This window comes from Formica exsecta, unplaced genomic scaffold (assembly GCF_003651465.1).
Source record: "Formica exsecta isolate Colony F162 unplaced genomic scaffold, ASM365146v1 scaffold83, whole genome shotgun sequence".
Classification (NCBI taxonomy): Eukaryota; Metazoa; Arthropoda; class Insecta; order Hymenoptera; family Formicidae; genus Formica; species Formica exsecta.
In genome coordinates, this window is record NW_021853600.1 from 1573266 (window position 1) to 1588253 (window position 14988).

General features: G+C 36.0%; 1 protein-coding gene across 2 annotated transcripts in view; it reads right to left on the reverse strand.

The window, feature by feature from the left end:
* LOC115244709 (latrophilin Cirl-like) overlaps positions 1-14988 on the reverse strand; it is a 701308-nt gene that overhangs the window by 307625 nt on the left and 378695 nt on the right. For both annotated transcript variants that reach the window (XM_029822597.1, XM_029822598.1), the window contains one exon: positions 4329-4457. In XM_029822597.1, coding sequence (XP_029678457.1) covers positions 4329-4457 — 129 coding nt within the window. The remainder of the gene's footprint in view (positions 1-4328; positions 4458-14988) is intronic.

The following is a 14988-nucleotide window of genomic DNA, read 5'->3' on the forward strand; positions in this document are numbered from 1 at the left end:
TTGTGTAATTAAATAAATACCTAAAACAGGTTGTATCTGCTAAATATGATCACGTATAACACCTCGATTTTTCCCATTTTTTTTAGCATATCATCGAACGATGTAGTTGTACGCATCAAGGTTGTTGGAGAAACGTGAGAATTTTTCCTCGAGGAATCTTATCTCGCGAAGAGAAACTCGGTCCGCCTCGGGGACGCGGCGCAGTCTGTAATCATGCGTTGTCCACGATGCTTATTATCTCGATATTGTGCCGAGTGTATAATAGGATTACAGATCTATCCAGCGTAAATACTAATTGCTTAGAATCCAGCACGGCGACGTAAGTGGCGGCCGTAAATTGTCCGGCAGCGCCTCCCCTTTACCGCGCTTATAAATCCTCGTCGTCAGAGAATAACCATAGGAAAGGAGACAAGAGATGCGATCATCATACTATGTGTCCCAGGTGGTCCACAATGTCAATATGCATTGTATAACGTAAACCGGCAACTGTTTACGACAATTATGGCCAATAGTGAATTGCCAAGTCGTAAATAAGTTTATGGGGAACTTTCAACGTTGACGGTATAGAAATCTCGATTGATTAAATCAGAAGAGCCATCATTTATTAACAATTCTATCATTAAATAGATAATTCTGGCCTAATTGATCTTGATTACAAGTGAAGAAACATTAATCTTGCAGACCAAATTATTCTTCTGTTCCATATCGCTTATAACTTATATATATATATGTCGAACGCTCTATAAATAAAATTAATGTACCGTGCAATATCTACGAGCGATTAAAATTTGATCGATAATTCCATGTGATAATCCAATTGGGACCTAACGACTAATGTTCCGCAGTAAAAACAACGGGATCGTGTTACTTTTATTCTCGATCGGTAAAAGCCGGAAATTTTGCCCTTCGTAAAAATGTTAGCGGCGCGAGTAATCGCGAAGGAGTAGCCACAGATAAACGACGTCTTTCGGCACCGGTCCGATGCCGATAGCCGCCATTGCAAATTTTATTGCACATTATTCGCGAGGTCAGCCCGATTGAGATCATCCTGCCTGCCGTTAACTAACGTTTTACGACAGTCATCAGGGTAGATTACAAAGTGGTAGCTATCAAGGTTTTATGTAATTTTTCGAAGCGCCGGCATATTTATACGCTCGCTAAGAAAAATCATTTTCGGTTTTATGACACGCGGAGCGATACTAAAAAACTAATTGCTGAATAACTGAAATAACGCTCGTACACTTGGTTAAAATGTAGAAAAAAGAAATTGCGAGTGTGGCGAAGGCGCAAGAACATTAACACTCTGCCTAATTTCTAGTAAAATTTATGATTTTTAGAGAGAGATCTTTCTCTCTCTCTCTCTCTAAAAATATACTAAATATACTTCTTTTAAACGAGATTCAACCTTATTATAAAAATAGTAGTGTAACAGCTTTATTCTTATTTTATTTATAAAATAGATTTTCGTGTAATATTCTCTTGTGGTAAAATTAATATGATTTCGTCAATGACATCACACTATTTATACAACTTTATTAATCTATCAACTTGTCTTTATATCTTATGCTTATTTTTATTCACGTATGTCAATCATAATCAACGCATGCATATATGTTGATTAAAATAAATATTCTCTGAAATTATATGTTTGTATATATCTATTAATATCTTTTTTCACCAATTATTACAAATAAATGCGATAATATAAAAAAAATATATATTACTGCGTCGCAATCATCTCGTCGCAATATTTTTTTTTCAAACGCGGAAATCTGATTCGACATAAATGAGCGCTGCAAATTCCTCGCTACTTGACTCGTATATCGCGACTCCGCGATTTTATGCAGAAATAGTCACGAGCGGTATCGAATTCGCACAACGGCGACGTCCTAAATCTCTATCCACTTTTGAGAGCATACAAAGCCCTATCTGAACCTCGCCGACACCGTGCATATAATGCAATTTTGATTTATCTGTCGTTAGGTGACTGTGGTTCTTCCGCGCGCGTGTATATATGCGTATGCCTACATGAATGCTTATAACCGGAAAGAGGGAGTGCGTAGCTAGAAGGGATTGGAAGCAGAACACTGGAAACGCAACTCTACAATGCTGGGCTGCGCGGATTGAGGGCACCCGGGTGTATGATAATCATAAAGGAATAGCGAGGACACGCGTCGTCTCTCCTTCAGGGGTTTTCGTCGTTCCTCCTCCTGATTCTTGTGTATCTTAGCCTCGACCCTTTCTGAATACGTCGACCTAAAATCGCTTCTCGAGACTCAACCGCTCGTTAAAGCTCGCGTGTGTTCAACACGTCGCTGCATTTTAACCCTATCGCGCACTAGACCAGCCCTTCCTTTCTCCCTTCCCTTCCCTTCGTTTCGCTTCCTTGTCTTCCTTCGTTTTCGCTATTCACCGACCTGATATAATATATCTGACTTGATTAAAATTAGAAAGCTTTAATTAGTGAATAGCGTACACAAAAGTTCGAAAACTGATTCTATTTCAAATTTTTCTTTAATTGTGTATTTTTTATTTAAATACTGTGAGAAACGATTTAATCTCTTTTCGTTAAAATATTTATAAAAAGGATTAAATCTCTCTTTATATGTTCCTTAGATCCAACATTTGGCTTCGTGATTGTTTCGTAACCATGAATGATGTCAAATATATTTTTTTTGTTTCTATTCCTGTCAAAAAGCGCTGGATTTATTAACAGAAAATAACGCGTCAAATTGCCGGCTGGTGTAGTTTGGCAATGCAGGTTTTTCTTCAACTTCCGCGATCAATTACACGTCGGAGATTGCAGCTGGGCGCGTAGTCAAGCTAATATGCGAGCGCGGAAATGGTCCCGGGAGAAATTTGTAGGCGCCGCCGTCAACGCCTGAACGAAATTCTTTCCGACCAAGCTTCGAAAAGGCATTGCAGTAACTTTCACCCCGCGCCTACATCCCACGTATAAGCGGCGACAGAGTGACAAAAAATACGAATGTAATTGAAGCTATAAAAATGTATGTCTAGAATGTATATATATGTAAATCGGGCGGTTTAGGAACGCTATAAGACCAAGGAAATTGTCATGGAAATGATAAAATTTACGCTACCTTTAAAACATAAGAAGTGTTCGTTATTATTCAGGGAATTGGATTATTATTATATTAAAGTTAATCAAGAGTGGCGATGGAAATAGTTTATATCAAAGATTTTAAATCGCAAATTTGAGATCTATATATAAATATTAACATTAACAACACACATAATTAGATAATTATACATAAAACATCAAAAGATATCTTTCATTATACGTATGAAAAATAGTAAAACTACTTTCCAAACAATAATATAAAATGTAATATTTTTTCAAAATTTATATCGAAAAAATATTAAAAAGATATTTATAAAATGTCAAATTCGTAGCTTGTTACGAAAGGTTTATCAAGAACTATGCCATATTTGTGCAACATACACACACATTGACGGGATCTCCTAAATCAATTAGCACGAGAACGGTTTAATTCTACGAGCGTGCTACGGTATGTTCCTGGACTTAACATGCCGGCCGAAACCATCCCATCCATCTAGCGGGGTTTTCTGGGGTTTACGGCAACAACGATCTTCCGCCCCCTACACATACACGTCGCGGGCGCTTCCACCATCGTTATTAATCTTTTCAAAGAGATTTTTGTTCTTCGTTTAAAATTTATAAATAATGTATTAGACTTACTAATTATGTCTCTAAAAAACACGACTTGAAATGATATAACAGATTTGGTTACAACGTTTCAATATAAATAAAGTCGCGCTTTTAAATTGGAAATTTTATTTTATCTGAGGGCAAAGAATTAAAATTTCTGTCTATATTCTCTATTGATTTTATATCATTTGATAATCAATTGTTATTTAATTTAATTGCCTTATTTGATTCTTATTATACTTCATTAATTCTTATTTTGTACATATGCTGACATTTCATTATAAATAAAAAGAAATCTTTTTAAAGAAATTTTGTTTGCCATTAATTTTTCCGAAAGAAAGCCATCTTGACAAGCAGCTAGCATAATTTCACGGCAACAATTGCGCACCGATGTGACAATTCGAAATGCGCTCGCTGCGAGGTTAAAGAGAACATGCAAAAGGTGCCGAGATGCAAAACTGGCTTCTGCTTGTGGCGAGTCGCGCCTCCGCGAGAGGTTGTACCGGATGTGTCACGCGTAAATATCCGCGCGCGTTGTAGCCGGCCTTAATTGGCGCGAGTTCTGTGGGGGATGGGGGAGAATTTACCCGTGGCAAGAAACCGCGGTCCAAAATCGTAAATACTTTCTCGCACTCACCTATATTTCGCGCGACGACGGCGCAGCCGTTGGTTAAGAGCCATGCAAGTAGCAGCCCGACCAGGATCGGCGATCCTTTCCGTCGACCCTTGCGGCACTCCATCGTGAGGTTCCGAGCTCCGACTACGCCTGAAAGCAGAAAAAGGAATGATCACGTGCCGTCCATTGGCGTGCTGCTCCCAATGTGCTTGCATGTCGCGAGAACTACGCGCTCACCCCGAAGTGCATCGCAATTTCCGAGAATGGATGCGTTCAATATACTGGGATCGGACGCCGCGGTGTTACTTTATTGCATTTACTTAAATCTTATACTTTGCCAAGAGAGACCATTCTTTTTCTCGCGCAGAAACGCGTATCGACTTATAGTCGCGATTACATGGAAATCGCGATGCTCGTGGCCAGTGAAAACGAATTCGAGATGCATGCGGTGCATGTCATAAATAGATAAAAGAGATATATTAAAATATATCTATATTTAATCTATAAATAACTAAATATATCTTATATATATACTTGTTTTATATGCTCGCATATTTTATCTATATTTTAATCAATGATATATTAAAATATATCTATATTTTAATTAATGATATATATATATATATATACACATATAATATCTTAGCATTAATATAAGACTTCAGACAGATATTATGATTTCGCTTTACAACAATGGGATTTTGTTTTTATTTTTTATTGAAGCTTATAATTAATTATAATCTTCTGTAGATTTGTTGCTATACCGAAATAATTTTGTTCGATCAATGTATGTGTGTGTGTGTTATACTTTATATTACTTTCTAAAGACATGATGCGCGCCTTGTGATTTTTAGAATCACCACATCACCACCCTATAATTCGTTTTGTTTCGCTCTGTTGCAACGTACGCTGTTTTTATTCGATGGCATCGCATTGTGTTCGCGCGGTCTACAAATTCCGAAACGCTGACGCCAAAATTATTTTTCTTTTTCGCCTTCGTTAACCCACATTCACGCGAACGTGAACGCATCCCCAACCCTTCGTTTCGCTCGACGCGCGGATTAAGCTGATTTATAGTATTTACCAACGATGCTCGCTCGATTTTTCCCGCGGCGTCGCGCATGCGCGTCATCAAGTTACTAGTTTGTCGCGAAAAAAAAAAGAAGAATAAAACGTCATGTGGAATTTGTGCGATAAAAAAGAACGACTACTGTGTCAAGTCACTCAACCAAAGAACGTTCCAAGGTATTGGCAAGATCGGATGTTGAAATCTTTAAACTCTTCGATCAGAGACACGACGTAAGGTATACCACAGAGAACACTTTCGCGGGATCTAATAATAAATGTCGATTGTTTAATTCCCAAAGTGTTCCACGTATCTACCCGTTTTTTGTCCCGACGATACATGAGAGGTAATAAGTCGCAGATTGAGAGAAATCCGCACGACCACAATCGATTAGGATTAACAGAACAATTGTCCTGTAATCCTTACTTAAATAATGGCAGCAGCAGCGCGAGAAGAAAACATTTTTAAAAAGTTAAAGATTCTTTTCGCACAATATATCTCAAAAATTTTGAGATATTTCGTATATATATTTCATCTGCAAAATGCAACTAGCAATTAAAAATGCTTAGTCTTTGAAAAGAGAAAAGAAAATGTCATATTCAATAAAATTGTGTAAATTAATATTTGAAAAAACTAATTAAATTATGAGTTTGTGTTGTGTTAATATCAATATTATATTAATATTATAATACTGATAATTAATTGTCCTCTTTTCACGTTTCAATGTCAAAATATTTTCACAGGAAAAAATGTATAATCATAATTCTATATGAAAGAAGAGATTCGGCAAGCCCTCAATACGTTTTGATATTCAGATATACAAATTGCAACTTCTACTCAAAAATTCGTCGAAAATGTTCAGGTCTCCCAGAATAAAGTTCGTAGGATTAAGCACATAGTTACCAACCATCTCGATTATGACCGAGAGAGAAATAGAGAGAGAGAGAGAGAGAGAGAGAGAGAGAGAGAGGAAGTTTATCGAGCCATGACCACCGTCGCGTGTATCACAACGGACCACTCCGCAGATTGCATCGCATCGGCCGGATTGCAGCGGCGCTTATCCGCGACTGCGGAAGAGCAGCGGCGCGACGCGGGCATCTGGAGCGTTGCCAATTCGTTTCGAGTGGACCGCGTTAATTTTTCCGACGAATCTAATTAAGTGCTCCCTCCCTCCGCCCCCGCTTCTCCTTTCCCCTTTTTACTCCCTCGCTCTTTCTCTCTCGATGCCGCCGGCATTCAAGCCTTACGACGAATGTGGAAGTCGCGCAGCAATGCGATTATCACCGAAACATCTGTAAAGTCCCGGAGTAACGACGATAATTGAATGCGTTGCTTATTCCCTTCCTTCTATTCCCTTCCGCTCCCCGTTTCGTACAACGAACAAATGCATCCTCGCGCACGTCCTATGCATTACGCATAATTAATCCGGCGATGCTATCTCATTTAACCTTGTAGCCGCGCGTTCGTCGCGCGAATAGAATCGGCGATGCGCGATTCTCCTTTTATCTGCTTTCCTTTTCCTATCGACGATGCTCCGCGATGCTGCATACGATGCGCATGCATGCACTCCCGATGCGCCGCACGCTGCGATAATCGCGATAAGCTCGATGACAACGCGATTCCCATCTCCGAGGTCGGTCGGCGCGACGAAGAGAGAGAAAGATTATTTATTAAAAAGGGAAGTCTAGGGGGCTTAGGAGCAGAGAAAAGGATGTATGTGCTTGAATACAGTCGAACGAGTAGTAATCTCCAGGCGACCATACTTTTTTTGCCTTTAGTACTATTCCGCGCTGTGGATTTTTCAGATCAATAATCGAACATCTTTGGAGAGAATTCTCGACGCATTTCGCGATATACCTTCTTCAGTTCCCCTTTTATCGAACCGAACTATCGGAATATTCTTGAGCCAATCTCTGAAAAAAATACATTTTTGATTGACGTTACATATTGGCCGTCCAAATTGCATACCAAAACAAGATTGATAAAAGTAGAAGTTAAACGAATTTTTTTCTAGAAAAAATATCTATTATGTGAGAAATCTGACTTTCAAGATGTGTGATAATTTTTTAACTTTATTTCATTACAATTAAATATCTTTAAATTATACATTTTTTTATAACTTTTAAAACTTCAAATAATATTGCATTCTTGAAGCATCATTAGCTGACAAGAAGTCTATTAAACTTCAATTTCAAAAGCTTAAAATACTTTCAAAAATATTTCCGTGATCCAATATTAATCAAGGCGAATTTTATTATAGTGCATTTGATTCACAGAGTCTATTTGATTTATTCTAGTTCAGTACAAAGATTTATAGCGCTACAATTACCTATTTTTTTTGTACCCAGTATTAACTCTCGTAGCTGGCAAGCTCATAAATCTTCGAGGACTTTCCTCTTCTTTTTCATTGCACGGTAAAATTAATTAAAAGTGATACAATGGATTGTTAAAGAGATATAACTTGACTTCGTCTTCATTTCAACACTGCGTTTTATAACTGCTTCAAAATGTCCAATACAAAATTTTTGGTATTTATTTGGAAGTTAAAGATGTATTAGTGAGTAACATTCTGTTTTACCGAAATATAATTATTTGGAAAACATCCAATTCCATGATTAAAAACCATCCGACACTACCTATCTTGATTTAGCAAGTATGTTTTTCCCGTTACTTATTTACGCGCTGTTCTTATTCAATCTAATACTGCAATAAAATATTTTTATTTTTCATGGAATAATCAAAATAAATACCGCCCACAAGAGTTCGTAAATATTCCACTTCACAAATAAAACCGCTACGATCTAAAATATAGTTGACAAATTTTTGATTTCACTAATAATAATTTTCTTTTTCAATGATTCTCTCAATTTTCCTAATAAAGATGCTGCTTATTCTATTTTTATTTCAGTATTAGTACAGGATTCCTATAAGATAGTATGATAAAATGTCGAAAATAATTTTCCACTATTTAATTATATTTTGTCGAGTATATAAATAGTGTTTTTTTCTTAAATTCATTTTATATTTAGTAGTTTTTTTCATTTTTGTAAAGCTTTAATGAAAGAAGAAAATATATCGCCAATACTTAGAATGTAATAAATAATTCAATAATTTTCACATACTGTCGGACTGTGTGTCAGAGCGGGAGAAGTGACGCGCCGCCGCCGTCGCGGCCGTTCGGATGAAAACATAAATCTACATATTATTAAAGCAGCGGCGATCAAAGCGATCGAAATAATGCAGATTATCAGAAAACGCCGGTGCCGCGGCAATTTCTGCAGGCACTTAAAATCATTTCGACGCCTCTTGTCGATGAATATTGAACAGCCACGCACCTGCCGGTCGCCTCCTCCTTTTCCAATCGTTCCCTCTTTCTATCTCTCCTACCATCCCCACTTTTCGTTTCGCAATGATTTCAAGCACGAATTCGTTCATCATCAACGACGCCCGCGCGGAATCACGCTCGCAACGAATTGAACGGGAGAGTTATGAGCAATAAACAGGAGGGAAAGGCTCGGGAAAAGGGGGAGAAATAAAAATTATTTGTCGAAAATCATATTATCGGATCGGTGGAAGTACAGTGTATGCGACCGCGATCTCGCGAGTTTCAATTTTATCTCCAAGCGTATTGTAATGTACATCGCGCAAAGCCCGGGGCTCCGAACGGGGCACAATTAAAAATAATTGACATTGACAACGAGTCGATGTTAGGGGCCGGGAGCGATCACACGGGAAATTAACTCGCAATTTTCCCCGCGAAAAATCCATCGCGAATCTGGTTCATCAAAAATGAGAGCGGAGTCTGCAAGAATGCGCACAGTTTAGCTAACATTTATAAGTTCCGTCGTTAATTCTTGAGAGATAATATTATAAATAACTAATCAAAAATTAAAACTTGGAAATTATATATTATCTAGATTTTGCACATTTTATTATATATCGATCTATTACAATCCTCTACGTATACTGTGTGCGTTTTACAAAACGTGTAACATTTCGCACACATTCGCGATTCGCGATCAAAATTTACGCAGCGTTCGATCTTTGCGATAACTCACTTAGAGTCGATATCAACGTCGCGACGTCGAGATGACTCTTGCGGAGTAGCCGATTTACGGAGATATCTTCGAATGTCGATATATCCTGCTGTTTCGATTGCAAAAACTTGGAAAGAACGAGTAGCTACAGGAAATGGATGAGAATGAGGGGAAGGAGATGGTAGAAGAAGAGAGCCACAGAAAACTGCAACTCGGCCCTATACACGCTGCATGCGAAAATGTCGGGTGCAATTTCTGAAATTCCGTCGTGTCGCTTTCCCGTGCCACTCGAATGCTATCGTCCTCCCCTCCTTCGCTTCGAGAGACCTTTCTTCCGTTTTGTCCTCGTCGAAGCCTGCCTCTGTCTTGCTTCTACCGGAGTTCATCGCGACATCCACGGTGTGACGCGACGTGGAGTTGACGCGATGCTTTGAAAATTTCACCAGCCGATATCAGACTTCGTAACTCTGACAGAAGCCAAGTAACACGGACGGCTTTCAATTTTGTCTCGGTCTGTCTTTGCCAAATATAGCATTTGTACGTAGGTTCATTAACAATTACAGAACTGAGCAATTTAAACAATACATTGCTATTTTTAAGATACGCAATAATTATCCTTATTAATGCAAATAGTTCGATTCTGTTATTTTTTTACAAACTCTTATTATATGAATAACTTAACCAGAAAATGACAAATTTTTTTATCACGTAATAGTGTTCATAACTTGCGGAAGTGATTGCACATTTGTGATTGTATATAATAAAAATTAAACTATTCACGAAATATGCTCCGCCTATAAAAATTAATAGAATATTTCTCCATTATTTTTCACTAATTTGAATTAGTATTTTAACCATTTGTATTATTAGAAAACTAGGCTACGATCGATTTAAATCGACCGATAAAATTTACATATATGTTTAATATCGGAATTGGAGTGGAAATATATAGTCATCCCTACGAGAATCGCGGTTTCCACGATTCGTCTGGAAAATGCAAATTCAGTATCTACGAAGAAAATGCAAATGCAAAAAAATGCAAATTTGATATCTTCGACTTTGAGAAAGACTTCCAGAACAAGAGCGCTTACTGAAATCCTATAGCACCTATCAGAAATCGGATGTTATTGCAAGCATGACACGGATGAGATTATCGAATGGGCGATGTGAAGTCTTTTATTGCTTTCGTGCTTTTGTAGGACACATGTACGATACGAACTCTCAATCGACTTTCGAACTATCACAACAATATCTACACGTCATAAAATTTAAAACTGCTTCAATATATTATATATACATATATACTGTCATATTTCAAAGATAAAATATTCTTTCTTAATATTCTATTATAATATAATTTATATATATCACGTACACGATAAGTGTGTTATAAATATATGTATTATAAAATAAACCATTACGTATTAAATTTCGTGTCTTGCTATAATAGAAAAAATGTTTGTAATAAATAAATCTCAAAATTGATATCGTACAAATAAAAATTAACTCTGCTCATTGAAAAAAAGAATTAAGAAAATAAAATGAAATAAACTTGCATCTATATTTATATAAATTTGCCTAACGCGACTTGGCAATAACGGGACGAAAATGGTATTATATTTCCGTTAAATTTCGGCTACAATAAAATCAAATTAAAATCGCGCAAAAAACGGTATATCTTCTAAACACCCAACAAAATTAGAAAACTGTTAAATGAGCAACGCGTATTTATGGTGTAAATAACCTCTCAGTGAAGATCAAGTTTCATTTTGGAAATGATGTTTCGGTAGAGCATAAAACAATTATGAGCAAGTACCGTACAACGTCTTTAATTTAAAGGGAACTGAGGAGCCATCGGCAAGCATCGAGAAAGAAAATGGATGAAAGAACGCAGCTGTCAAAAAATCACTCTCGCTATTCAAGCCGTGGTATAGAGATTTCCACAGGAAAATCTTGCGATTTTTTGCTTAATAGTTCCCATTAACAAAACAATTAACTTTAACGTCAATTTATATACTTAAAACATAAAAAAAACTGTTTCAATATGCTAAAATATTGTAGTTGATGTATAAATTAATCGATCGAAATAATAAAGTGTTAACTATTCTTTATAAATTGCATGTAAGAATTTTCTTAAAACCATGTACTCTCTCTCTTTTTTATATTATCCAAAATATTGAAAATGTTATTACACATAATACTATAAAAAGTTAACGGTTTGAGAATAGAAAAAAAAAACACATTAAGATAAAGCTAGCAATGATTTTGTCCTATCAGATAATACAATTATTAGAATTGTCAATATCTCATGTGTCTAGCTAACAAATATGTTCTCTATAAATGTAATAAACAAGCGATACACTTACATATTGCACAATGAAATGCATAGATTATCGAAAGAATGAATGTCAATCAAATATTTTCTTCCTCATTGCTTTTAGCTCTTTATTGATTTTACAAGAGTATCGAGTAATAAGTAATGGAGTTATAAGCAAATTAGCTTATACCTCATGATAGAGCCGGCGTCAGCGAGTAATAAGTAACATACTTTCGCTTAAAATATCGAAATGTCAACTGTCACTGTCTTTTTGCTAATGTCAATTTTAACGTCTAGGATATAATAAGTATATAAAGCGCAAGTGATACAACATCATATTATCTCTATTATAATACAAAAATAGAAAAAGAGTATATATATAACAAGAAAACTAATTTATGATACAAAATAAGCAATTCATTGCCAGCAGAATTAAATATGTAAAATGTAAAGCATGTAATTTATATATAATTCTTTATCATTTAAAATTTTATTATTATTGCTTTCAGCAAACCCGAAAAAAAATAAAGACATTAAAAAATGTTCTCTTCTCTTTTATATTATCAATAATTAAGTTATATCATCAATGATTAAGTAATATTCTGAAAAATTAAAAACAAGATTTAACGCACGAATTTGCAATATTTGCAAATATAATACTTTACATACAGATACAAGATTAATAGCAAACAAATATCTTATAACAAAATATAACTTTTTTGCACGCGCTTAAAAGTCACAGTTGTCAATTTGCGCGAAATAGACAAACCTGCCATCAAGTAACGTATCAACGCCGAGGAAAAATATATCGCATCACGATATAAAAGGAAAAATTACGCAAACGCCGTCGGGTAACGATTATATTATTCGCCCCCTTCGGAAAAACTTGATCCCCACTGCGTGTTCCGCGTGCACGATCCCGGCTTAGAGGTGCTCCACGGAACGAGGGCTCACTTTTCACTTAAGGACCGACGGGGTCGGGGCCCGTCTAACTGCCCCGCATTATTCGTTATTACGGCGTGCATGATGCACGAGGGTGGGGTAGGCGGTATCATTGGGGTAAATCTGGAAAAGAGGTAAAGGAAGACGCGAAAAATGCGATTTATTCATAATCCGGAGATACTTTAAAAATATACACAAAATGGTAAAGTTCATATATTTGATGTGTGCAATATTTGAATGAAATTTACTTCTGTAGGATTTTTATAAATCTAAACTTCTTAAATTGCTCTCTCTTCTGATATAAAATTTCAAAAAGACAATTTTTTTCAGGAAAATAAAAGTAGTGGAATTAAAATGACATAAATTAATACTCGAAAGTGCGTGTCACATTTAAATATTAAATCGGAAGTGATTTATTCCTATTAATTCAGCGCGATTCAGTTTGATTAGATATAAATTTATTTTAAAAAAATAAAGAGAATGAAACATAAAGAGATCAACGCAAGCTCTAGCGACAATCATGGATTCACCAGTTTATATGTTGGTATCTCAGCTCAGTCCCTGTAAGATTTCCGCGGGATCTCAGTCACCGGAAGCCGTCTGCGATGCCTAGCAGTTGAACGCAGTAAGAAGAGAAAAAGAGGTGCCTTCAGTGACGCGAGTAGTCGTTTGCTCCGGCGACAACGAGAATAACGCAAGTTAAGCCAACTCCGAGCCGTCTCCACTTGTTCCTCTCACGTTTCCCAGAGAAACTGACGAGTTACTAACCACGAGACGGTCTCTTCGAATTATTTTCTTCTTATTTACCTTCCCTGCCCGACTTTTTCTTCTCTTATCTCCGTTTTTATTTCATGACATCTTCTCAATTGACACAGAGACGATAATAACGCGCGAATAAAGAAAAAAAGAAAGCTTTAAAGTAAATTTTTTTCAAAGAAGTTTAGCTCAAAGGCAATTGTATATTTTTAATCGATTGCATTCAGTCGCTGTGATTGAATCCAACTAACTCTTATTATTCTTCTTAAACATTTTTGATTTAAAGTTTTAGTTGTTCGGGAAATTCTTCATTTAAAGCTAACATTCAAAACTTTACTAATCTAATAATATCTTTCTAAATTATACAGTTCTTCTAATCTTAAATATTTTTATATAAATTTATATTCTTTCAATTCTTACATTCTCTCAATTCAAGTTTTAATCTTAAAATAAAGTTATTCAAAGAGATAAAGAATAAAAATTACCAATGATCTTTACAAATCTAAAAATGGCATTTTACAATAATTTCTATTATTGTATCATGATAATAATATATAATAAATATTTGCTACATTGGTACAAAATAGCTAGATTATTAGTTTGTACGAGCGGACGCGCCGCATAAATCTACCCGCTAATCGCACAACGATAACAATAATCGAACGAGATAATCGTTTGATATTAATATCAGCGGACCGGTTCATAATCCGGCATTTCAACTCCGAATTAAATCGCTTGGTGTGTAATGAGCTCTCGTATCGCGAGCGAATTCTATGATGAAAGTTTCACCGCTGCCTTTCCGCCACAACGCGCCGAAATTATTTATCAGAAATAAACACGATATTATTCAACCGCAAATAATCACGAGCTCACTTCTCAAGTTTATATCAATTACTGAATCAATTTTGGTTATCAGCTGAATGCCTTTAATGAACAATTCTTCCTATCTTCATTCCGCTCTCTTACGTTGAGTATTTAATAAAATACTATGCTTTAAAAGTTTAAAAAATATTAATTTATATTTTCTTTCAACACATACATAATATATATACGCAGAATATATTTATATTTGATATAAAAACTTAGAATAAATTTGAGTGAATTTGAAATAAAAGTTACTAAGCGTGATTTGTCAATCTTATTACAAAATATGTTTCATATTCGTATCTTATAACTAAAATATTTTAATTAGATATTTTAGCCATCTGTTATATAACAAAAAAATTTTGAGAAACACGATATATCGCTTGTATCTACAACAGAAATCTAATGCTGTCGGTAAATCGAGTGCAATGCAAATTACGTCACGCTCCATCATGGAACAAAGTTTTTCAAATCTGACGATAATAAATAGGCGAGTGCAGCTGCGGAATTTTCTATTTCCAAGCCAATAAATCTCAGCCCATCGGCGCGTCTACTTCGTGTTACATCTAATGATTCCGGTTCGCCGCTTCGAATTTCCCCTCTCATTCTGCGCGCGACATTAACCCCGGCAACAACGTCGTACGGCACGTCTGAATGGCACGGTAACGATTCCCTTAAAACAATTTATGCGCATTGATT